The 25,220-nt window shown below is 38.7% G+C and overlaps 1 protein-coding gene across 3 annotated transcripts; it reads left to right on the top strand.

Moving 5' to 3' along the window:
* The first annotated feature begins 254 nt into the window (after nucleotides 1–254).
* Nucleotides 255–24,530, top strand: LOC131986352 (mitochondrial fission factor). Of its 3 annotated transcripts, XM_059351255.1 has the most exons (8): nucleotides 255–393; nucleotides 2,871–3,064; nucleotides 5,566–5,690; nucleotides 8,944–9,050; nucleotides 14,643–14,810; nucleotides 16,279–16,362; nucleotides 21,115–21,184; nucleotides 22,046–24,530. In XM_059351255.1, exons 2-8 carry the CDS (start codon nucleotides 2,875–2,877, stop codon nucleotides 22,175–22,177), a joined length of 876 nt encoding a protein of 291 aa, XP_059207238.1. In that variant the 5' UTR covers nucleotides 255–393; nucleotides 2,871–2,874; the 3' UTR covers nucleotides 22,178–24,530. The 3 variants fall into 3 exon arrangements, with proteins under 3 accessions (XP_059207238.1, XP_059207237.1, XP_059207239.1); XM_059351254.1 differs by lacking the exon at nucleotides 255–393 and having other exon boundaries at nucleotides 2,842–3,064; XM_059351256.1 differs by lacking the exons at nucleotides 255–393; nucleotides 16,279–16,362 and having other exon boundaries at nucleotides 2,842–3,064.
* The last annotated feature ends 690 nt before the right edge of the window (nucleotides 24,531–25,220 follow it).

The raw sequence follows: 25,220 nt of genomic DNA, 5'->3' as shown, positions 1-25,220 counted from the left end.
CATTTAAACAAGTTATTAGTAAATTGACATTTTTAAAGTGTTGTAACACTTTCATGTGAGGACAATGATTCTCAGAAAGAAGACACAGCTGCTTAAGACTGATAGTATGGCTTTTGTGTTGGAATGGGATCAATAAGATGTGTGAATCATTTGGAAGTTTATGGCTGCTATAATTGCAGAGTGAAATGAAGTTTACCGGAAAATTGCTTTTATTTTGAAGGCCGTTCTTGGTACCGTAACGCCTGGTAGAGACACGCAGCTCCAGTAGCGGCTGGTCAGTCTCCACTAGCAGCCGAGGCCCAGCTCCCGGTCTGGAAGGAACCTGTTGCTGCCTACCGGCCTCCAACCAGCAGCATGTTAGCACAGCACACACAGTGAGCAAGTCTTTTCAAGGTGTGTAATCCTTTCTCAGTGACTTTATCTCCCGTTGAGTTGTAAACATACATAACGCTACTAGTATTGTGTTCTGTAGTGAGCTGTGACGTTTGACCTCTTGTCAGCGATCATCTGCATCATGTTGCTTGCTAACTTACAATAAATGAGCGCAGATAAATGTATATATTTGGTTACATCAAGTGCTTTAGTGCATATAAACTAAGCTGTTTGTTACTATACAAACGCTGGCAGTAATATTGTGGTGCAGCTGTCTAAAGCTGGTGTAAACACGCACTAAGTCACCTTGGGACGGTAGAGATCTGGTTTAGAGCAAGAAAAGTTGACAAGTAGAAGCATAATATTTGTCATGAGGAGAAGTGACGGTGGAGTCCTGGTGGAGGTGTCTGCTGCTGTTGCAGGACCCTGGTAATTGGACTAGGAGAGGATTTCACAGTTATGTGTGGAATTTTCATGCAAGTTTCCTAGAACCTAGTTTATCCCCTACAGTAAGTTATCTGGGGCCGGATTCACAAAATTGTTCTTATGATAAAACTTAAAATTCTTAAGAAAAAAATAGGATGTTCCTAAGAATGTTCTTAAATGATATTCACCATTTTTTTCTTAAGAATTGCAGTATGTCTTAGGAACTTCTTAGTTTTCTCACTTAAGATGTTCTCTCTATGGAGTCTTGGGCTATTTTGTTGGTTTTTTGACTTTTTTTCATTCTGCCTATATATCACATAAAAATGTTAACCATGCCATGTTGGTATCATTTAATTCAGCACAACCTCACCTATATGACCTGGTCATTATTTTTTTCATTTTTACTTACTGGATCAACATTTCAAACAGAAAGAAACACACAAAAACACACATGAAAAAATACACAAAAACTTTTTTTTTAACCAAAAACACAAAAAATACAAAAGTTTTCCAAAAACTCCCACATATAACACACATAAACATGCACAAAAAATGAAAACCCCACAAAAACACACAAAGAACCCATTTTGTTTTACAAAATGCACACAAAAAATCACAAAAAACATTAAACACAAAATATTGCATTAAAAATGCTGAATGCACACTGCAAAATTTGAAAAACTTCAGCAAAAATGTCAGTAAAATCATGTTGCACTTGGTCATGGTGGTTTTCACTTTTGCTGAAAAGGAGTTGATGTGTTAAATGGCACATGGAAACTTGTAGAAAAGCCAAAACTTTAGAGGGAAGCTGACAGAAGGGCTCCATGCTGCTTCGTTTTTACGTCGTGACGCCATGAAGAAGTCGTGCTCTGGTGCTTTCTTGGACTCCAGAGGGTTAACTTAAGATCACTGGCATGGCAATAATGTGAGACCTTCCATCTAAAAGTATTAATAGTAAGAACATGGTTTCAATAATTTGGCCAGCTTAAATAATATGTTTATAGTGATTAATAAGTAGTATCAAATACAACAACTGCCTCCATGTTTTAATAAGAGTACATTGTAGTGTAATCTAGAAATGTAATCTATATTCAGATTCCTGTCCATTCCTGATACACGCCACAATAGCAGTGTCGTCCGAGTACTTCTGGATGTGGCAGGACTCAGAGTTGTATTTGAAGTCAGCTGTGTACAGTGTGAACAGGAATGGAGCCAGAACAGTGCCTTGTGGAGCCCCTGTGCTGCTCATTAATGTCCCAGAAACACCCAGAGTAATCTCACAGTGTGGTATTAGTACTTTTACTGAAGTAAGAGAACTGAATACTTCTTCCACCACTACCAACATGTGTGCTAAATACTGCATTGAGCTGCCTAACCTTCCTACCTTTAAATCATCTTTATTTCAGTACAAGGGAGAAGATACATTTTTTGAACATTTGCAGTTACTTTTGCAGGTGCTTTGGCAATCTTTGTTCATCTCAGTATTAGGGTTGTCACGATACTAAAATTTTCAACTCGATACCGATACTAAGGAAAATGTTCGTCACTCGATACCATTTTCGATACCACAAGGATAAAAACAAAGACCCCAATTTTTAACAGAAATATTTTTATTAACAAGAAAAATGCAACATGTAAAAATTAACAGAACCACAGGTTAAATATTTATAATAAAAAACAGTTGTGCAAAAAGAAACTGCAACTATGATAACAAGCTTCAGGTCTGAGGTAGTGCAAAAAATAAATAAATACAATAAACAATAACAATTACAACAATATTTTCGGCTGTGTGTGTTGCTGTTTGGTTGCAGGTCGACTTTTCTCTGCTTCATTCTGGGACTTTAAGAGAGAAAATAACACTTTTCAGTCACCAACATTTATGTAAACTTATTAACGTTTTAGTATCGATACTTTTTTGAGTATCGATACTTTTGCCAACCCTACTCAGTTTTCCTCATTCTCTTGCTAAAGACCAGATAAATCGCAAATTAGAAGGAATCTTCAGTCTACATGGTAATGATATTATTAATTATAATAATGATGATGATGATGGCCTTCACTTTGTCCCCAAGGGAGATGTCACAGGCCCCTGGCTGTGACCAGGCCTTTATGGAGACCATCAACAAAAACATGCGTGTCCCAGAACGCCTGAGTGTGCACCCAGGGCAGCAGGCGTGGCCCGGAGAGGGAGAGGAGGCCCTGAGGAGAACAGAGGGGCCCCGGCCTGTTTACACCATGCAGGTCCCTGATAGGCTCACCTACACAGGCAAGTTTTCTATTCTCTTACTATTTTTAGATGGGTGTGCAAAGTCTAAACAACATAATATATGGAGAGTGTAGAGATCTGTTATTATAACACAATTATAACTATGGGCCACAATTATAACTATGGACCACAATTTAATATACGTTATTTTCCATATAATAAATAATTTTTGGCTGGGGCATTGTTTTTTATCGCATATGTCAAAGATTAGCGACAAAATTGATTTGATGCATTTTTAGTTTTTGTGTAGTGTCAGATTTAAAATCTACTACCCTTTCAGACCCTTCGGGCTGAAAATGTCCACTTCCAAAAAAACGCTTTAAAAACTTTACAGATTAATATATTTTTTTAAACTTTTTTCTGCAGAAACCTCTTCCGCCCTGCTCAAAACTACCAAACATTCAAATATTTTGAGGATTTTAACCCTGTAAAGACCAGTTTGATTGCACAATGTCACTGATGTTTTTTTATGAGAAAAAAGAAACACAAAAAAATGTAGTTATTTTCCACATAATAAATAATTTTTGGTTGAGGCATTGTTTTTTATCACAGCCTTGGATATGTCAAAGATTAAGAACAAAATTGATTTTGATGCATTTGTAGTTTTTGTGTCAGATTTAAAATGTTCTACCCTTTCAAACCCTTTGGGCTGAAAATGTACACCTCCAAAAAAATGCTATAAAACTTAACAGATTAATATTTTTTTGCTACTTTTTTCTGCATAAACCTCTTAAACAACTTCCATCCTGCTCAAAACTACCAAACATTCAAAGATTTTGAGGATTTTAACCCTTTAAATGCCAGTTTGATTACACGTTGTCACTGTTTTTCAAAGAAAAACCAAAAAAATGTAGTTATTTTCCATATAATAAATACTTTTTGGCTGGGGCATTGGTTTTTATCACAGCCTTGGATATGTCAAAGATTAAGAACAAAATTGATTTTGATGCATTTTTAGTTTTTTTTGTAGTGTCAGATTTAATATGTAAAAAACCCTTGATGGCAGACATGTCCACTTCTAAATAATGCTATAAAAGGACCCATTAGAAAAATTGAAATTTGAATTTCAACAGATTTGAAAAAAATCCTTCTTCCAAAAATCATGTCATTTGCAGTATCACAGTCAACATTTTTGCCAAAACAAAAGTGAAAAATGACTGAAAATGTCCACAGTGGTCCCAGAGGGTTAAATTAAAATAGCCTCTAATCTATATTATAGTGAAAGAAATGCAGTTATAAATGATCACTTGAATCTGCAGCTCCCCTTGGTTTTACAGAGATGAATAATGAGCTTCAGCTCTATGTTTATCTGTCTGGCCCACTGCTTTACTATTCTGGCTGACTCTCAGCCCTCTCATAGCAATATGTTCAGCTGCAGCAGGCTTGTTTCAGTAAATAAGCCCCAAATCCTACTGTACTCTGCTGTGATGTTGAGCAGGTAAAGTAAGAGAATAGCCAGTGAACACAGTGGACCATTTTTTTAGGAGTGACCAAAGCAGAGCTAAAAGATTACTATTATTATAATAAAGGATGCTACTTCCTTTGAACCCTTTAAGACCCAGTGTTGCAGAATTACAACAATTTTGCTTATCCCCAAAAAACCTCTAATTGTTTTTATTTTTTTGGTTCAACCACATTAACATGATCATTGGGTCCCATTGTTTGTACTCACCAACATTTGTATATAAGGCCCGCCCTCAGGTCAAGAAGTCACACAACCTCCAATTTTTTGATCGAGCAACATCCCTTTAATTTACTGGACTGGATTCATCTGATTCAACTAATTAAAATGCTTTGAATTTTTTTTGTGTTTTTATTACAGTGTCTAGAACATGAACATATGTAGTTATTGTGGAAAATATGCCCTACATTTTATTTAGAGCTTGTTTTATAATTGTTGCAATATTACAACACCAAATTTGGTGCATATATAGTTTAATATATTTAGAAAAAGATTGGATATTGGGCCATCGCATATTTGCAATCTGATGACCACGGCGGTCCACAGCCCACCATCCCAGAAAACATGGGGGTGTCTATAAACATGCAAAATAAAGTGCATACATATAATAACACATATATAAGTGAGTAATTACTTTAAAAAAATCATCTGTACCACATTTGCTGTACCACCTTACAAAAAAGCCCAAAAATATAACAGTTTTTACTGATTCATGGCAATATATAATAACATTATAATCTAATGACATGACCAATTACTTTGTAAAAGTCTGTACAAGTGTGTGTGAATGTGGAAAACAAAAGTTTAACCAACTGCTGGTAGCCATTTTTAAAAATTGGCTGCGACGGCAACCAGGGTCTGAATTTGTGATGGCCCAATATCCAGTTTTGTTCCCAATATAATTTTCAACACATCTGCCAAATTTGGTGCTTTATCAAAAAATGAACGATTGTTATGATGTATTTAGCTATGCTGCCCCACTAATGCTATGTTAATGATCTTTCTGTCTTAAACTTTTGTTTTAATGTGTCATCCACAGAGACCCCTGATATGAGCCCCAGACCTCTGTTCACCTCGTCCAAACCCGCTATGTGTGGCCCTCTTGTTCTGGAGCCTTGCTGGGAGGCTCCTTCTGGAGATTTCTTCTTTAGAGAAGCACTGCAGGTAACTGGGCATGATGATTGGTGTTTCACTTTACAGTTTGCCTCTCATTTTAACACACCCTCTAATGTAAGAGGTGGGAACCACAGAATAACTCAGGATAAGATACTGTCACAATCTGTTGCCCATGTTACAAATGGAATCACAATTCAGCAACTCTGCGATACTTGATGCATTGTGAAATAATAATCTATGATACATCACGATATCTGTGTTAGCAAAGAAGAAGAAACCCTCAAATAGAACTCAGGAATTATGATCTTAATTACTGTATTGTGGTGTCAGTTTTACAGAATTTGACAAAACAGTGTACAACAAAGTGCATAAGGTCTTAGCTTAGTGCCTCTCTAACACACACACACACACACACACACACTGCAGAACCGCCAGCTACAGGGCTTGAAGACCTCCGGCACTGTGCCGGAGATCCGGCTCTGGAATTTTTTTTAATTTTTTTTTTCAATTTTACCATGTTTAAAAAAAAGACACACCAAAAACTCTTAGTTAGTTAGATCTGGATATGACAGGTAGTGGGCAGCATTACGCTGGATAGCATACAGCCTGGAGGAGGAGGAGGAGGAGGAGGAGGAGGAGATTTTTTTTATTTTTATACAGCACTTTATTTACAGTTGACACTTATCAAAACAAACAGTTACTTATTCAAAGAATCAGTTGAAAAATTAAGCAAATTCCAGTTCTCCACTTTTTACCCGGCATAAAAGCTCTTTATGAGCCCACTGTTGTGCAAAAACATCTACATTTCCTGTGACACTGTGGAAGCAAAACTCCAGCTTCAGTCTGGCCTTCACGTTGTACCTCCACAGGGTCACAGCATCGGCAGAGTCGGCCCTCCCTGTAGTCTGTCCCTTCGAGTCAGGTAGATTGACATTTTACCTTCTCCAATTAAAAAGTTTAGGAGTTGACACTATTGTTTTTCTGTGTTCTGTCTTTTTTTGTCTAACTCTACAAATAAAACCAGGGATAGTAAAAATGACACCAAATGGGTTAAAAACATGATTTAAAACATTAAAAATTCCTGTCAATCTCCTGCACACAGTAAAATCATGAAAAATGTTTTCAGTCAGACCACAGAAAGGACATTTATTTAACACACTGTGATTAAAAACAGATAAAAAGGCATTGGTTGCAATGGCACCAAGTAAAATTATCCATTGGAGATCTCCAACTCTCTTTTTTAAGGGAGGTTTGTACAGTGTTCTCCACTGTGGCCTCAGCCCACCCAGCTTCTCAGTCCACACACACTCTGCTTTATTGCACAAGCCCATTTTGTGTATTATTTTAACGCAATTTGTGTATGAAGTCTTTTTTCCAGCTTTGTGCAGGCTTAACTCTTCTTCATTGCCTCTTGTTAAGAGAGGGCCGCTGAGCTCCGCAAACCCAGGGCTCAGATGGATTTCCAGGTAAGAGTCTCTGGGGTCAGGTTCAGCTTCTCCCCTGCTGTACCTGAGGAGAAGACATCTTTCTTTTTCAGTCAGCTTCTTCCTCCAGAAGAGAGCCCAGAGCTTGGCTGTTCGTGAGCGGCGGTCCTGCTCCATTCATACTGATGAAAGGAGGGACGTTTGACAGGGTGATTTTTGTGGCCGGCTGCGTCAGCGGCATCACCGGCTCAAACATCCCATTCACTGTGATGCCTGTCTCAACCAACCTGTTGACCTGTTCTAGCTTTTCTAAGAACAGGACCACGGCACTGTTGATATGGGCATCGGACTTCACGGAGTCGTGCCCGATGATTTGGCCAACTGCCAGTGCTATCTCCTCCACGCTGCACGGAGAACCGGCTCTGATTTTAATGCCGTGCTTCCGTGTCAGCCTGGAGAAAACGCTGCTGGACGCCATACCGGCGTCTGAGACGCCTCAGCTCCTCCGAGCGTGGCTGACAACCAACCAAATTAACACTTAACCAACACAACTACATTCACAAACCCATCACAATGACAAAGAACTGAAAAAATAAACGAAAATAGAGAAAAAATACTCAACTTCACTCAGCTCTTCCACTCACACTCCTCTCACAAGAAGAAGAAGAAGAAGACTCATCAGCGAGCGTGCTTTAGACTCAGGTCATTACTATTTTTCAAGAAAGCGACAAATCCAGCGACTCCTTCTTACTCTTCTTAATGAGCTGCTAACAGTGGAGGCCGGCTTGTTAAGAAGAGCCGCCTTTAGCGGCAGTTAGCTACAGTTAGCTCTATAGCAGTATAGTGTGAATGTGCTGCTGCTGCAGGAGGTGTTCACTTAGCGATCTCTGTGAATTAACGGCATCGCTAACTTGCTTGTTGTAAACAAACAATCACTATGTTTATGACCAGCGGAGACTCTGTGCATAATTAGCCATGCTGCTTTCAGCTGCTGACGTTGTGCACAGTTAGTGACGGTGAAAACCAAACGTCACGTCCAGAGTCTCTAAATCCCTCTGGGGGCTAACTTATAGTGGAGACACACGGGGTGAGCGGACTTTTGAGAGGGTGTGGCCTGAGACGTTCCCGGTGGCCACTTTCCCCTGGTGGAAACACTGTTTATTATAGGAGCTTCTGTAAAAACGTGTCCACCTAAGCCTCACCTATAACTGACTGAAGTCCAAAGGTGACCTTCAAGTGGTCTGATGTCTGCCAGTCTGTGTTTGAACAGACAAGAAGCCACCTGGTAAATTCACCAGTTCTTGAAGAAAATCTGGAAAGCCCATTTTCAAAGGGATGCCTTGACCTCTGACCTCAAGATCTGAATGACATTGGACTCCATGCAGTGTTTCCTCTTGCAGTAAAATATGCTGCTTTTGCAGATTGGATTTGAATATTGAAGCATCTTAAACAGTCTTGGAATTGCATAAATTGGGTATGCCCAATTGTATTAATGTCTGATGATGTTAGTCCCCATAGGAACCATTTCATTGCATTGAGGGCATTTTTTAAACGTAATTTAACTGTACAAAGTTGTTAACTCTAGGATAATCACAGCCTTGTGAATCTTTAGAACCACAAACTAGAGACCTAGAGCATACTGAACGTATGGCGTCTCCTAGGTATAAGGGGTTTTCTCAGCAATTTCCGGAAAAGAAGTGCTTGCCATCCAAACACATAATATACATAACTCAATGTCAAAAGTTTTTAGTACCAAATCACAGCATGATTTTTTTGTGTCTTAATGTGGTATTTTAGTTGGATTTTTAGCCTTTTTTTTAATTAATTCTTATTTATTAATTCTTTATTAATGTGATATGCCTCTTCCTGTTTGACAGAGTCCCATACGAAGATCTTACAGTGATCAAAGCTTTGGCAGGATGTCACCTGGCACACCGACCCAGCTGAAACAGGCACTGGCACTGCCCAGACACCCATCCACCTCGTGAGTACTCAAAGCTCACTCACCCTGCACTTTGAAGTTGGAAGACAGCATAGATTTCAGTAGTGAGTTAAATTAAATGCTAAGTGCATTGCACTTGTATAGCGCTTTTCTAGTCATATCGATTACTCGAGGTTCTTTTACACTGCAGATCGTCATTCACCCTAGGGCTGGGCGATATGGACCAACAGTCATATCCCGATATATTTAGGATAAATATCGATATACGATATATATCCTGATATTTTGATCACAAAGTGAGAGCAAATGTTCAGTCAAAGTCAAATATGACATGTCACAGGTAGTTTTATTGAAACCGTTTATTTGAGTGAACATAAATACTGTATAACAACAATTTTTTTGAAAAAAAAAAAAATCAAATCTCCATAAAGTGCACATTTAAATGTAAAAAAATATCTTAAATAAAAATAGCCTATGAAATAAAATAGGCCAATCTTTTTCTGAAATAAATATATATTTACAGTTGCAAGAAACATACTTTTTTCTTGCAACTGTATATGAGAAAAGAATAACAAACATTACAAAAGAACTAAACCCTAGTAAGGGCAGCATTTATATATAAAGAAAGAAAGAAAATTGAACTATAACGATATATGTGATATGGTCTAATTCCACATCCCATTTAAAAATATATCGATATATCTTTTATATGGATATATCGCCCAGCCCTAATTCACCCATTCACAAACACACTCATACCCTGGTGGCTGAGGCTACCCTACCCTGTAAACTACCCTACATACCAATTTCAGTCATCAGTAACCATTCACACACACTCACACACTGCAGGTAACAGAGCAATGAGACCTTGCACAGGAGCAATTTTGGGTGACTTTGGCATGTAGACTGCGATGGGATGGAACCACCACCTATCAGTGACTACTCTACTATCTGAGCCACAGCCACTGATTGAGCAATGTCGAAGCCTGACGGCCTGTTTGGACCCCAATACTATGTTTTGTTAACTTTTGTTTTGACCTATTGCCTTTATACACCATTACCCTTTGTATCATATAACTGAATATTACAATTTATATGGTATAACACAGAGACTCAAAACTCAGCCATTCTGAAATTTCTCAAGTTAATGGTCATTACTTTGAATGTGTTGTTTCCCTGAGATTTGGAGTTAAAAGTGTTACTAAACACCCAGTCATTTGAATCAGAAAAAAAAAATCTGTACTGTAAAAAAATCAGGTGTTCAAATAGTGGAAAAATTAGCAATATTCTCTGCTGTGAAATGCTGGGGGCGTGCTCGCTGACAGCACTGAACCTGTCCAACATCCAACTTCTCTGGTGACTTACCACATGCTTTCACACTGGCACTCTGTTTCTCTTGTGCAGACTATGGTGGGGGAACCCAAACCATCTAGGGGGGTACGGATGCATGCCCCCGGGAGAAATTAAAAAAGAAAATTAAAGTAAAATGCACACAAAATACACTTTTAGGCTACGTTTACATGATGACGGTCCGAACAGAAGATGCAAAAGTTGCGTCGCGTCTTCACTTTTTATTCCAAATTTAGACGAGCATTTTCAGGAGGAAATCTGCGTGCATATGGTGACGCAAAAATGTGTGGAATTGGATTGGGTATGCATGCCAGGCAGCATCACTTAAAGCGATAAGAGCATCTTTGGGCATGTGGAAGTTTTCACGCCACGCATTTTCATCAGCTACTCCTTCCACAAAGTTCTCCACCATCCACTAGATCTCCCAGGTCTCGTCCAAAGCCGCCTGGCTAGTCATTGTTTATTATTGTTGTTAACAGGGCTTTCCACAAGGACATCCAGCCAACAGCCAGCCAGTGCCAATTTTAGCTATAAAAGCCCAAATTTGGTGACCTCTGACGTATTCTAATGCCACTTTTCCATCATATACACAGATCATTAGGATCAGTGTGACATTACACATTGCAATGAATAATTGAAAAGGAGAATAAGGGTTCTTGTATGTTTTTATTAAAGCATCATATTTTGACAGTCTTTTTGTAAATGCTATGGGGGATTCCCATACACAACACATCCATGTGCTCTTATTTTGAAAGCTACATTTATTTCACAGCAGGATATAATTCATATGGTTAGTAACTAATACTTACAGGGTACAGGGTTTAGCTTGTTGGGATTAACACATCTTTAATTGTTAGCAAATGTTAGCTTGCGGCTACAGAACGGCGTAAACACACACACACACACACTGATCATGTTGGGGCAGGACTGATACATACAGGCACATTTCTCTATCATGATGGCATTGTTTTGAAGCGGAGAAGTGGTGTTTAAAATGTACACGCTGTAGTGAATAAGTTAATTTAATTTGAAAATAATATAGCGTAATACAGTAGCCGGTTGCTGAAGCAACAGCAACACAATGCAGAATAACTTCTAATTACTTACCATCAGTTAAATGGTGAATGATATTGTTAGTGTTTTGGATGAAAAGCAGAGTGCAGCTCTATTAATTGATCTGTCCGAAGCTTTTGGTACTGATGACCTTTTCATTCTGAAGCAGAGACTAACTAGTATTGGTTTATCTCAACAGGCAGTTTGTGAACTACCTCAGAGACAAGACTCATTGTATCCAAGTTGATGAACTCTCCTCAAATTGGCTGATATTCGCCTATCATCAGCATATCAATATCAGCGTATATGCTGTCTGATATGTGCCTCAATGAAGATATTGTTTTAGGGAACACAAAGCTTAGAGATGCTTTAAATGATTTAGAAACCTTATTACATTTGTCCAGCAGAGAGCGCTCTGACTTGATTATCTCCAACCAAGCTGGAGGACCTGTGTGCTCCGTCTGCCTCTCTGTCCAAACGAGAGTGCAGTGCAGACAGGCACTGAGTGATTAACATTACCAAACATAAAGACCAACATGTTTTCTTTGACAGAATGAGTGGTTCGTATTTGTGTAGCCTAGCCTGTAAAATGGAGACAAATACTCTGAATAATTTATCTTGAGGCTGCAAATGTGCCCAAATTCTGTTTTTGTTACCTGTATAGTTATTAGGGCCTCGGGGCAATCGCACCGAGCACTGGTCCCATACAGCAATAGCTGTAGGGACCAGTGCTCCAGTCCACAGTATCCACAGTATAACAGTAGTGCTCGGGGCTTTGCCCCGAGCACTACTGTTATACTGTGGATTTCTTCTTATTCCTCTTCCGGACGCAATTTCGTGCCGCTTCGTCCCGACAAATTATATATCAAAACGTGCGGTTTGATCGGGATCGGTGTGCTATTACTTTTCTCTACGGAATATGAATTTTTCGCGCCGTAAGTCGCAAAAAACTGCCCAAAATTTTGCATTGAAATGAATGGGACGGCCGAAAGAAAATGAGCAAAAAAGAACATTAATTGAAGATTTTCAGACGTCTACTTCTCCGGCATAATTTCACCTAGAGACTCCATTTAAACTTTAAACAGTAGACACAAGTCTTGTGTATAGGTGTATTACTTTGCGTTTCGATAGGTCATATAGTTTTTTATCAATCCCTGTTCAATGACCATGATCATTTTTGGAGAAATTCTGAGATTATAATGGGTGTGTATTGCACGGAATGTTCGTGTCAGAGTGTGTGATGTCATCGCTCAGAGTGTAGAGGGAGAGGTAAAACTGTCAAAAAATAAATTTGAAAACTGCGCTCCAGGCCGCAAATTCCACTCTACAGAAATAATTTATACATAGAAATGTAGGAAAATTTGTCTTCTCACTCACAATCCTCTGGTAAAGCTGTCAGAGTTATAATTTGGGCGTACGACGCAAAGATACGCCACCAAAACCATCAACAGCCTCATTGGGTCCCATATTAAAAACGCAGGAAGATTTCGGAAAAAGTGAGATTTAACTGTTTTTTTAGATCGCTCTAACAAAGCTATTTTTTCATTTTTCTGAAAAAAAAAACATATGTAGAGGTTCAGGAAGAACTCAGGACGCTCAAAGTGAAGTCGGATCAATGATAGGTATTATGGTTTTGCCAAAAATGCTTTCTGTTCGAGGCCAGAAATTTCACTCTGCCCACCTCTGGCTGCTTTTACTCTGCCAGAAGATTCCACAGCTGTTAATTCCGTTGATTGCTCTGCTCTGATTGGTCGACCCCAACGCTTTGATGTTTTGATGTGATTACAGTTACAGATACACGCACGCACACACACACACTGGTCATTTAATGTAATAACAGTTAAAGATACAAGCACGCACACACACACACACACACACTGGTCATTTAATGTAATATCAGTTAAAGATACACGCACACACACACACACACTGGTCATTTAATGTAATAACAGTTAAAGATACACGCACGCACGCACACACACACTGGTCATTTAATGTAATAACAGTTAAAGATACACGCACGCACACACACACTGGTCATTTAATGTAATATCAGTTAAAGATACACGCACGCACACACACACTGGTCATTCAGTGTAATAACAGTTAAAGATACACGCACGCACACACACACTGGTCATTTAATGTAATAACAGTTAAAGATACACGCACGCACACACACACACTGGTCATTTAATGTAATAACAGTTAAAGATACACGCACGCACACACACACACATGTGCGCGCGTAAGCGCGCACACTCCTCCAGATACAAATGTTTCACACACACACATTTTGAGGTTAAAGGGCATAGGTTGCTTTATAAATAAATACTTGAAGAGGAATAGTATCATAACATTACTAGTATTAATTGTTTGAAATCTCTGAAGAATCTCATCATAGTGTACACACACCGGCAGTAGCCCCCGTGGCCCTTTCAAAATTTCCCCCAGAGGAAATTTTGTAGTTTTCAGATACTATATACAAAAGTCAAGTCAAGTCAATTTTATTTTTAAGGCACACCCCTAGTGGTCAGCTGATTTGGTGCGGGTGATGATCCGGGCGGCTGAGTTCTGATTTATTTGCCTTTATTTGTCTTTTGAAAGATTGTGGTGGGGAGTCCAGTGAGGAGGGCATTGCAATAGTCGATGCGTGATGTGACAAATGAGTGGACCAGGATTCGGTGCTGGATTGGGTTAGTAATGGGTGGAGTCTGGAGATATCCCCTCATATTTAGAACAGGTTATTGAGGGAGGAAAACAGCATTTTTCCTCCATTGTCAGAGATCTATAAACTGTAAACACAAAGCCAGTTGTGTGTAGTTTGAGTTTAGATATGAAACACATTTTAAATAGAGCATAAAAGACAGTAGTTTCTGCCCAACATAAGTTTGCCGTGCCACCGCTCATTCTCACGGCAAGTTCACTTTTCATACATGTGGCGTGTATGGGGAAAAAAAACAGCGTACGCAATGTTTTTGTGCGTACGCAGTGTTGATACATGAGGCCTCTGGTCATTATTTCTGGAAAGGCAAATATCTCCAATACTTGGCAAATCACTAGGTTGATTTGTAGCACGACAGGGAAGAATGCTATCCTGCCTACATTGTTCACATATTGTTTCCCTTGTCTCTTGTTTTTAACGTCGTCCTCTGGTGATGTTTCCCTCCCTTTTCCAGTATTTAATCCTGCTTTCCCTCTCTCTACCTCACTATTCTGCACTGGCTGTAGTCCAGGCTTTCCTCTAGGCCAGCAGACAACTGACCCTCAAGCCCAGGCCCAGGCTCTCCCTGCCATGTCTTTCAGCCCTCTGTCTCCTCAGTCCATGCTGCAGGCAGCCAAGCAGCTGGGCCTGCAGGCCTCACAGCGCCTTCTGCAGACAGTCAGCCAGAAATACAGGTCTGAGTTGTATTTCAAAGCATTCAATAAGCCCCTCACTCTCATTTAACCCATTGAGGCCTGAAACGCCTGTAAAACCTCTGGGCTGAAGTTTTTCTGGAAATTCAACAGAAGTGTCAACGCTTCTACTAAATAATAGATTTTTCAGCCTCTGTAGCAGATAGAAATTAAATTCAAAAAGTATTTGAGAGCTTATACAAATACTACAAAACGACGTATCCGTTTTCCAGGCTTCAATGGGCTAAATAAGAACAATTAACGTTTTATTTTTGCACTTTGAGCATGACCTATGTGTAGAAACGAATTCTTCGATAGAAACATTAAATATCTGGAGCTAATCCTCCTAAACTTCGTCACTAGCGGGGTGCTTGATGCCACATATTATTTGGACCATTTGTCCGATTGCTAAATAAAATCAATGGTAGCCTCTAGGGCTGCAACTAAGGATTATTTTCATTATCAATTAATCTGTCGATTATTTAAACGATTAATCTATTAATTGTTGCAGCTCTAGTAGCATCTTCTTTGACACTATTCAGATAAACATGAAGGTAATTTTTCCCTTTTAGAATTCAGTCCCTTTCCTTATAATATACCATACATTGCACTTTGGGTTGAACATCGAAACTATCCTGAACCCTTTGAAACTGATTAAACCCACATATATAGAAAAAGTGTGCACACCTCATGACCTAAAACTATATAGACCGCAACTTTATGATGCTATGTGAAAAGTTGTCTTGTAAACACACTTACTAACTTACTGTATTACTGTACACTTTGCATGTTCCCAGGGGAGGTGGTAGGTAAAAACTGCTATTTTGGTAGACAGGGAAAACACACGTAACACACAATAGAAAGACACATTTAGTCAGGTTAGTGTATGATCGGATAGAAAAGCACATTTGGAAGTACCTCATAACTGCTGTATTAGCAGAGCAACTAGTAGCTTGCTAAGCTAACTACTTAGCTAACTTCTTGGCTAAGTAGTTAGCTTAGCAAGCTACTTAGCCAAGTAGTCAGCTATGTAATAATACAAAAACTGTTTTTTTTTTCATATAGTATGAGAGGCAAAATGGAAATAATGATCTGTTGTTATCAAAAAAACAAGATATTTAAAGAATACTTTGAATATCCAATCATAAAATAAGCTGATATCAAAAGATAGAGCACAGAAACACACAGCAGCATTAAATAACATGGGGAATGAATGTGACCCATGTTGTGCATTAGAAGGGGTGTCAATATGTTGTGCATCAAAGGGTTAATGTGTGAATTCCGTGACTCTCCCTCTGTTTAAACCAATATCTGTTGCTATGTCTGATACATCTTTCCTCGCTGCCCATAGATTTTATGTCTTGCTGTCATCATTCACCTCATTATCTGCTTTGCTCTCCGCTTATGTAACCACTTGCTAGCCCTTAAAATCTGGGTATTGTCCCAACTGTATCTATCTTATTGGAGTAAGATTTAGCAATCAAGAGAAGCTGCCACCAGCCAGAGTCGTGACCGACGTCCCCACTTCAGCACATGTGGAGCACAGCAAGAAAAGGTGACTGACTGTGTATTTATGTGACTAAACTAAGTCATGTTTGTGCTGCCACATACTCAGCTAAACTGAAAAAAACTAAAAAATGTTCCTCTTGAAGGCGCTTAAAAGGTATTAACCCTCTGGGGACTGATAAGTATATCACATAATATTTACTATACTCATGTTTGGTCTTTGGTATTTTCTCAGCACAACTTCAACATGATCAATTATTTTTTCACTTTAACCCACTTTATTAACATATTGAGCCTGAAATCTGAAATAAAATTATACTATTTGTGACAATAAAAAACACAAATATGCTCAATGAACTGTTTTACACCTGAAAAATGTAAAACATAGGTTACAAATATGGACATATAAAGATGAAATTCAAATATACACAAAAAATGACCATAAAAATAAATATTTATAGGAACAGTGTTAGATGATTAGACCCCTCTTTTCCATTTTTACAGAATGCCTCGCCTGCTTCGTCTCATCCTACTTTTACACTTAAATAAATATTTATGAACTATCAAATTAAAACGATCATATCTTTGGTTTTACATGACCTCGGCACTTCATACAAAAAACTGGAAAAAGTTTCAAGTCTGTAATCTGGAGTGAAGTGGACAGCAGCGCTCCACGTGACCTTGTTTTTTGTTACGTCGCTTTGAAAAAAGCCATGATATCTGATCACGCCAGCGTGATCATAGACCCCAGAGGATTAATATAGCTAACTAATATAGATTAATCATTCATTCATTATCTCTAACCACCCTAACTGGAGTGGCGGGGGGCTGAAGCTTATCCCAGCTGACATGGGGAGGGAGGTGGATACATCCTGGACACATCACCAGACCATCACAGGCACTGATGGAATGTAACTAAGTACATTTACTCAAGTACTGTGTTCAAGTACAATGTCGAGGTACTTGTTCTTTACTTGAGTATTTTATGTAACCTTATACTTTTTACTCCACTACATTTAGCTGTCAGCTTTAGTTACTGGTTCCTTTTAGGTTTAACATTAACCCATAAGAACCCATGGTGACACCTGTGTAACAAACACTTTAAATCTTCTAGAATCTCCCATATTCGGCTTTATGCTTCAACACCCTGGTGTGGTGGTCATGTGACTGTGACAAGAAGTGACTTCTCCAAAATGTGGCTGTGACTGGAAACAGAAATGTGAAAAAGTAGCTAATTTCAAAAAGCTTATTTTTTGTTCCAAGGATAAGTTTAAACCCATTTTACAATTCTAAGCCGTTAATAGGGTGTCCAGTATTGCATTTAACTTGTTCTGACCATATTTCCTGAACAAATTAAAGTCACAATTTTGGTTTATGTTATGGAGATGCAAACAAAAAGGCAAATGGTTATTTGTTTTTATTTATTATTAATGTATTATTATTTTGTTACTTAAAAACAAATCTGAAAAATAATTTTTTGTCAAACAGCACTATTAATGTCACAATTTTGATGTATGTTGTAAACAAAAGGGCAAATTTGTCTTTCTGTAAGCAGAAAATGTGTCTATTTTTTTTAATTTATGTTAAAATAAGAAATATCATAAACATAAATACTAGGGCCGGGACTCAATTAAAGAAATTAATCTAATTAATTAGAGGCTTTGTAATTAATTAATTGAAATTAATCGCATTTTAATCACATATAAATATTTGACCTGAGAACAGTGAGAAGTAATTTTTTTCACATGGATTTTTAGTATACCATTGAATAATGACTGAATACATAAGCTTAAGCAACAAAAATATTGTTTATTTTTCTTCAAGTCCAACAGACCAGTGCAATTTTTGCCATTAAGTGTAGCAATAGCATATTTGTAAATATAGTACATTTCAGAAATTCAGGTAGCCTATAGGTAGGTAGACCTTATAGCTAGCTGCTATATGTTTTGCATTGAGGTGATACTTGAGGCTGGATGTGCTGCAGTGATATGTGAATTCCTTGTTGCATAGCAACACAACCATGCTCTTATCGACGCTTCCATCCGTTGGTTTTTAGTAACTAAATGTCCCATCATCCACGGGGCCAACCAAAGCGTCTCATCAGCTTCTTCCTTCATGTTCACTGTGGTTTGTTGTTGTCTGAACTCATGAACGCTAGTTGGTGCTCCAGTATAATCGGTCCGCCTGAAACTCATCCAGTTTCATCCAGTGAGAAACGTTCTGCGGTAAAATAAGTGCGATTAAAATGCATCAATTTTTTTAACGCATTAATTTTTGTGTAATGAATTAATCTTAATTAACGCGTTAAAGTCCCGGCCCTAATAAATACCATAAATGCCCAATGTAACGTTTATGTCACATCACAGATCTTTGACATTTAGGGGTAGATTTTTTTTAAAACATCATAACCCGATTGCGGATAAGCGGTTAATGGTAATGAATGAATCATAAATGTGTTCTATGTGGTCCACTTGGTCTGTGGTATATCATTTTCCTTTAAGGATAACTGGGTCTGGGTTCTTATGGGTTAAGTACATGATTCATTTAAAATTATTACTCATTTTTTACGACTTAAACCACAGTATATTAGGAAGTTAATATTAGCCTTACCATGACAACATTAGCCATGAATCAATAATTAATGAATATTTTATTTGGAATATATATACAACAATCTGAGTGGGGCCATTCTGCATAATGAGTACTTTTATTTTTGATACTTTAAGCACATTTTGATACTGATCTTTTGTACTTTTACTTTATAAGTTTTGAATACAGGACTTTTACTTGTAGTGGAGTCATTCAGCAGTGTGATATTCATACTTTTACGAGATCTGAGATCTGAATACTTTTTCCACCACTGATCACAGGGCACCACTGATACGCTTTGGACAGTCTAAATGTTTGTCCCAAAGTAAAGACGCCTGCGTTCCAAACCACACAAACTTTTAGTATGTACTGTTCCATGCAGTATGCATACTGTTAACTGCATCATAACATAACTTGAACTTTGACCCTTTGGCTTTTCTATGCTTGCAGTGGATTGTGGGTAAGAAAAGCCTGGAAAGCATATTGGCTTTAGTAGAACATCCCAGTGTTTTTGGCATCCTGCATTCAACATACTGTAAAAGTCTTACCAACTGATAAAAGTAAATTGATACACACTTACCAGCCACTTTAATAAATACACCTGTTTAACTGCTCTTTAACGCAAATATCTTATCAGCCCATTGCATGGCAACAGCTCCATGCATTTAGCCATATAGACATGGTGAAGATGAGCTGCTGAAGTTCAAACTGAGTATCAGAATGGAAGAAAAGGTGATTTAAGTGACTTTGAACGTGGCATGGTTGTTGATGCCAGATGAGTTTACAGAGAATGGTCCAAAAAAGAGAAAATATCATTCTCTAGGCCAAAATGTCTTGTTGATGCCAGAGGAGAATGGCCAGACTGGTTCGAAATGATAGAAAGACAAGAGTAACTAAAATAACTACTTGTTACAAGCAACGTATGCTGAAGACCATCTCTGAACACACAACACGTGCGTAGATGCTAAAGTCTCTGTTCTCTGCTCAGACCTCAACTCAAGAGCCTCAGGATGTGTGTCTGTGTACTGTAGCTTTTTGCAGATCATTGTAGGGGAGGCACCTGTACTGTCCTACAAAGTCTAACTGCAGTAACTATGCAAAAGGTAAAACTAAGAAAAACTGCTTTAAAGTTTTTTAATGTTAGCCAAATGGGTTATAGGTAGATAAGTGATATGACACTTATTTCTACATGTATTGATGATGTCATTTTTATGCTAAAAAATCATGATTATTGAATTTAGCGACTTTTCAGACCCCCTTAGCGACTATTTTCAAGAAAGAGACTGGAGACAAATCTGGCGACTCCTTCTTACTCTTCTTAACGAGCCACTAATGAGCCGGAGGTCGGCTTGCTGCAGGAGGTGTTCACTTAGCGATCTCTGTTTGTTTACAACAAGCACCAGACACTCTGTGCACAGTTAGCGATGCCGTTAATTCACAATCACTATGTTTATGATCAGCGGAGACTCTGCATAATTGAGATTGTGCATAATTAGCCATGCCGCTTTCAGCTCCTGACGTTGTGCACAGTTAGCGACGGTGAAAACCATACGTCACCTCCAGAGTCTCTAAATCCCTCTGGGGGCTAACTTGTAGTGGAGACATGCAGAGTGAGAGGCCCCTTTTATAGTGCCGTTTCATGCCGGGACATTTACGGCTCTGTAACGTCTCACCTCCACTATGAACGCGCCAGAAGCGGGATGCTGGGATCAAATGATCCCACGAATTTTCCGCCTCCAGAGGTAGTCACAGAGGCGGAAAATTGGTGGGACTGTTGGAAGTGGAACCACTATGAACGGGCCATTGGGGCGAATCGGGATAGTTGACGTCGCGCGTGACAGCTTACACACACCTCCCACTTGCTCCGACAGTCATTGAATCACTGCAGCACATTAATTGCAGCCGCCGTCGCTAACTGCACAGCGTCCGCCCTTTATTGTAAACAAACTGGCATCACTAAGTATACACAGAGCATCCGGTGCTTGTTGTAAACAAACGGAAATCGCTAAGTGAACACCTCCTGTAGCAGCAGCACATACACACTGTACTGCTACAGAGCTAACTGTGTAGCCTATTAGCACTGTGCTACTGTGCAGCACTGCGGCTGCTCTGACTATCGTCTCCTCCCACTTCGTTCCGTGACGATGGACTGCACTAAGAAAGGGCAGAATATCACGCCTTGATCGATTGTTCTCTTCCTGTTTGTGTTCAGGACAATGGAGAACTGGAGCCCAGAAGAAGAGGGAGGAGCTGCAGTCGAGTTCATCATCCTCAGGAGACAGGTCTGTCTGTGTGCTTTTGTTTTCTGTCACTTTTCTCATGTCTTTCTGCCTGACTGGCTGTTCATTGTTGAGAATTGCATTGAGGAAACCTTTAAAATTAAATTGACTCCAACACAAAATCCTCACCTATTTCTCAGTCTGCACCAATCGTTTGATGGAGAATGATGAGCAGGAGACGTCCCAGTTCTCAGTTTAACTTCATTTTATTACAGTACGTCAACAAATTTGCAGTTACAGAGTCTCTGGGTTCAATCTACATGTCCCTGATTACACAAAGGCTGATCAGTTCATGAGGCTGAACCAGTCTACTTTCACTTGAACCCTTTTTATAGCCTGACACAAGTTTTCTAACAATGTAGGTAGAACTCTTCAGAAGTCGCCTCCTCTTGATCCGCTGATTTTTCAGTTTATTCAATACGTGGACATGTCATGTCACCAAGCAGAGAACACAGTTATCTTCCTGCTCAGCACATCATGTCTGTGACCTGACCCATTAACAAAACTTTCAAAACACAAACTCCTGCCTTGATATGACCTGCAGAGATATTACTGGAGACACAGATTTTTCAACAAACAATAAAACCTAAAATATATCTTTTTGTGATTATAGAATCTTACTCTGAGTAGGACAGAGAAAGTTTAAGCAGATGCAGTAAATGTACTTAGTTTAATCACAGTTTAAAAACAATATAAGCACATGAGCATTATAGCAAAGCATCTTGCATGATTAATCTATAAATGCACAGAGAGAGGTCACATACACACATACACATAGATAGTGACCTACGTCAACAGAGACAGAATACCAGATTATTCTAACATCATCCACCTGTCTGTCTGGTTTTGTCTGTCTTGCTGTAGGTGATGAAGATAAGTCGTCGGCTGGCGGCACTTGAGAGGCACAACGCTGACCGCAGGAATACTGAAGCTGTCCTCTTCTCACTGCTTCTGTCCGCCTGCCTGCTGAATGTCTGGCTGTGGGTCCGCAGATAACACACTCACTGACATACACATATGAAAATAGGATTACTGAACTTTTGAGGACCCACACTCAGTTAATTAATTTAAATGTTTTTTGAGAAGCTGTTTAGAATTAGCATTAGCAATCGAAAATCTAAACCTCAGACTTGTCTTTATTGACTTGGGAAACTGTTACTGGCTGTCATGCCTCTTGTTTCCTACAGATGAATATTTCACTGAATGCAATTTTTTTGGGGTTCTTCAGAGTCAATCTGGGAAATGGGATACACAGTTTAGCCTGAATAAAACTGATGCAGGCATATGGAGAAGATGCAGACTAAACAGACTGCTCTAATATTGAGGAGCTGTGTGAAGTCTACAGCACAATGACACTAAGTATTACTCTCTAAACTTGATTACAGTAATTTATTTAGACACAATGTAGTGACTGTCAGAAGTAATAATACTGCTCCACTGTTTACCTGGACATCATATTTTGAGTGTTTTTCTGTTAGCGGTGCATATTTGAGATTAAGGCCCAAACATTGAAGATGTTACTCATCACGTTCACCACTGGCTGAGTTACTTTTTTCAAAGCTGTACCATTATTGCTGCAAGTTTATTTAATAAAAGTAGATTTTATATTTACATGAAATTCACTGCTTTGTGGGATTTTTTTTTTTTGAACCAATGCTCATGCAAATATACAAACAATTTCAGTGCAGACAGCCCCTTATTTTCAAAATGTCTGGTACTCTGGGGCAGCAGGGCTGTTTGTCCTGTTGTGGATAAAGATGAAAGTCATTAAAATAAAGCAGTGCATGCTGACTGACTAGCTGTGTTCCACCAGGATCAGGGTCCTGAGGTGTGAGCCACTTTGAACGTCATGTTGCCTGTTTGCTTCTTAAGTGTCCATGAGCAATACAATTAGGCTCTGCTCCTGTTGCATGACACTCAAGGATCCTTCCTTGGTAGGATCCTTCCTTCAGAGTCGGGTCCCCCAGAGACGAGGCCAGAGTCCTTCTATCACTGTAATAACGCACAAATAGAACAGCCTTCAGTGTGCAGCTGTGCGTCATTGTGTAATTGGACGTTGTGCTTAAATTCAGCGCCGCAATTTAAAAACCAGTTCAGACATGATGTGTCTTTGGCATCAGCACTCTGACACATATTTGTGGAAATAGAAGATGTTTTAAGGTTGAATCTCCACGATTTAGCAAAAAAAAGCCCCAAAGTGGATTAAAATTAAAACCTGAATATTTCACTGATCCTGGATGAATTTGGCCGCTACTTTGTTTCACAAAAGCAGTGACGCATTATTCACCATGGAAATGTGTCCTGTGATTTAAAAAAAAATGTTTTTACAGTACAGTACAATAACTTATTATTTTTAAATAACAAAGGATTATTGCGGACTGTCAGTCCCTGATAACACAGTAAACAAATGTATAACTCTCTGAATGGCATAGCTACTATACTTTGTTGTTTGTACATAATACATCATCATCTGACGCATTAATATGAATTAACAATTAAGAACTTTAGCTGACTGAGAGGGCATCAATTAACTCAACCGGAAATGTCTCAAGATGATGTTAATTATCTTTTAGCTAAATATTCTGGCATTTGTTTGTGCATACAGTATATTTTGCTTGACTTTGAACACGTGTTGTAAGTTATGTGATAACAAATATTAAGTGTAAACTGGTAATACTTATATATTTAAATGCATATTGCGCCGCCCGTGTCGCCGTTTCTTTGTTTGCCATTTTTAAATATCCCGGTAGACAGGTGTGCGCAAGGCATTATGGGTAGTCTGGCGCACGGAGGATACACACATGCATCCTTGGAATGTGGGCAGAAGAAAGACTCTGTCCTCTGGAGGACCCTGGACATTGGGACAGTCCTTCGGTGGACGTCGATGACGTAGTGTCCTTCAAATCCAGCTGTTTGAGGATCCTTCCTCTGTCCTAGAGGCACACAATGGGCCTCATGCAAGATCATGTTCATATTCTTATCTTAACTTTGTCTTATATATCTAACATTTATACAGGATTTTCAAACTCAAAATCACTTCAAAGTCCTTTTTCCAAAAAGATTGCCCCTACGATATGTACACTGGGGAGTCAGAGGGAAACAAACACCAGGCCCAACCTTCAAGTCTTTATTTAACAAAAGAATTAAATTAATACTAACTTAACTCATTTATGAAACAAACATTTGGAGACTGGTCATTTGGGAGTTTGTCAGAAAAAGTATACAGAAAGAAAACTAAATTACATCATACCGTAATACAGGAAACAGTATGAGATGAATGTTGTATAAGAACAGTTGATTAATCAAAAACATTGCTTTTATGTGATCTGTGATTGTACAGCAATTAAAACTAAGCAGCATGTGAATGAACAGACTGGAAACACATTCTTAAACACAAGTCATTACAATAGATTTTTTTTATCTGGTAAACATTGCAAACTGCTTCAATTTTATATTGTCAGCAAGTTGGAGTAATCAATCCTCTGTTAGAAACTTGACAACAGTTTGAATAGAGCTGTTCTTTATCATTTGTCACAGTCTGGGAAATCTCTTGTGAATGATGGCTGATGATTAACTCTCTACACTAAAGTGCTAATAACAGAATTTTGAAGTGCCTGATAAAATTAGATTTGACTTTAGATTGTCCACAAAACACCAGTTGTCTATGTTGAGGCAGCTGTAGAGGCACAGGATGATTTGTTTGAAGCAGCAGCTGCATAGAAGTGGAGAAAATGGTTTTAATGTTTGATTTCCTTTTACAAAAAGCACAGTTTGTGTGTGCATGGTGGGCTGGAAGTCTTGGGATTCTTTGTGCAGGACCGTAACCTGTGGTGAGAGCTCAGGTGGAATGATGAAGGCATTATCAGTTACATCATCATTAGGTTTACATTTTCCCGATGGATTAAAAAAAGTCTGACATCATCACCACTAGGGCTGGGCGATATATCCATATATTTTTAAATGCGATATGGAATTTTGCACAAATTTACACAAAAATCACTTACAGGATTAAAAAAACTCAAGAAATAATAGAATATAA

The sequence above is a fragment of the Centropristis striata genome, chromosome 15 (assembly GCF_030273125.1).
Source record: "Centropristis striata isolate RG_2023a ecotype Rhode Island chromosome 15, C.striata_1.0, whole genome shotgun sequence".
Lineage (NCBI taxonomy): Eukaryota > Metazoa > Chordata > Actinopteri > Perciformes > Serranidae > Centropristis > Centropristis striata.
This window is presented reverse-complemented; position numbering and strand designations above follow the sequence as displayed.

What these genes read in the sequence shown, in the direction of transcription:
- LOC131986352 (XM_059351254.1), top strand. Translation starts at nt 2,842, where the DNA reads ATGATGATGGCCTTCACTTTGTCCCCAAGGGAGATGTCACAGGCCCCT. An exon ending in TCTTTAGAGAAGCACTGCAG is followed by an intron (nt 5,691 to 8,943) that starts GTAACTGGGCAT and finishes CCTGTTTGACAG; the next exon opens with AGTCCCATACGAAGATCTTA. An exon ending in CCCAGACACCCATCCACCTC is followed by an intron (nt 9,051 to 14,642) that starts GTGAGTACTCAA and finishes CACTGGCTGTAG; the next exon opens with TCCAGGCTTTCCTCTAGGCC.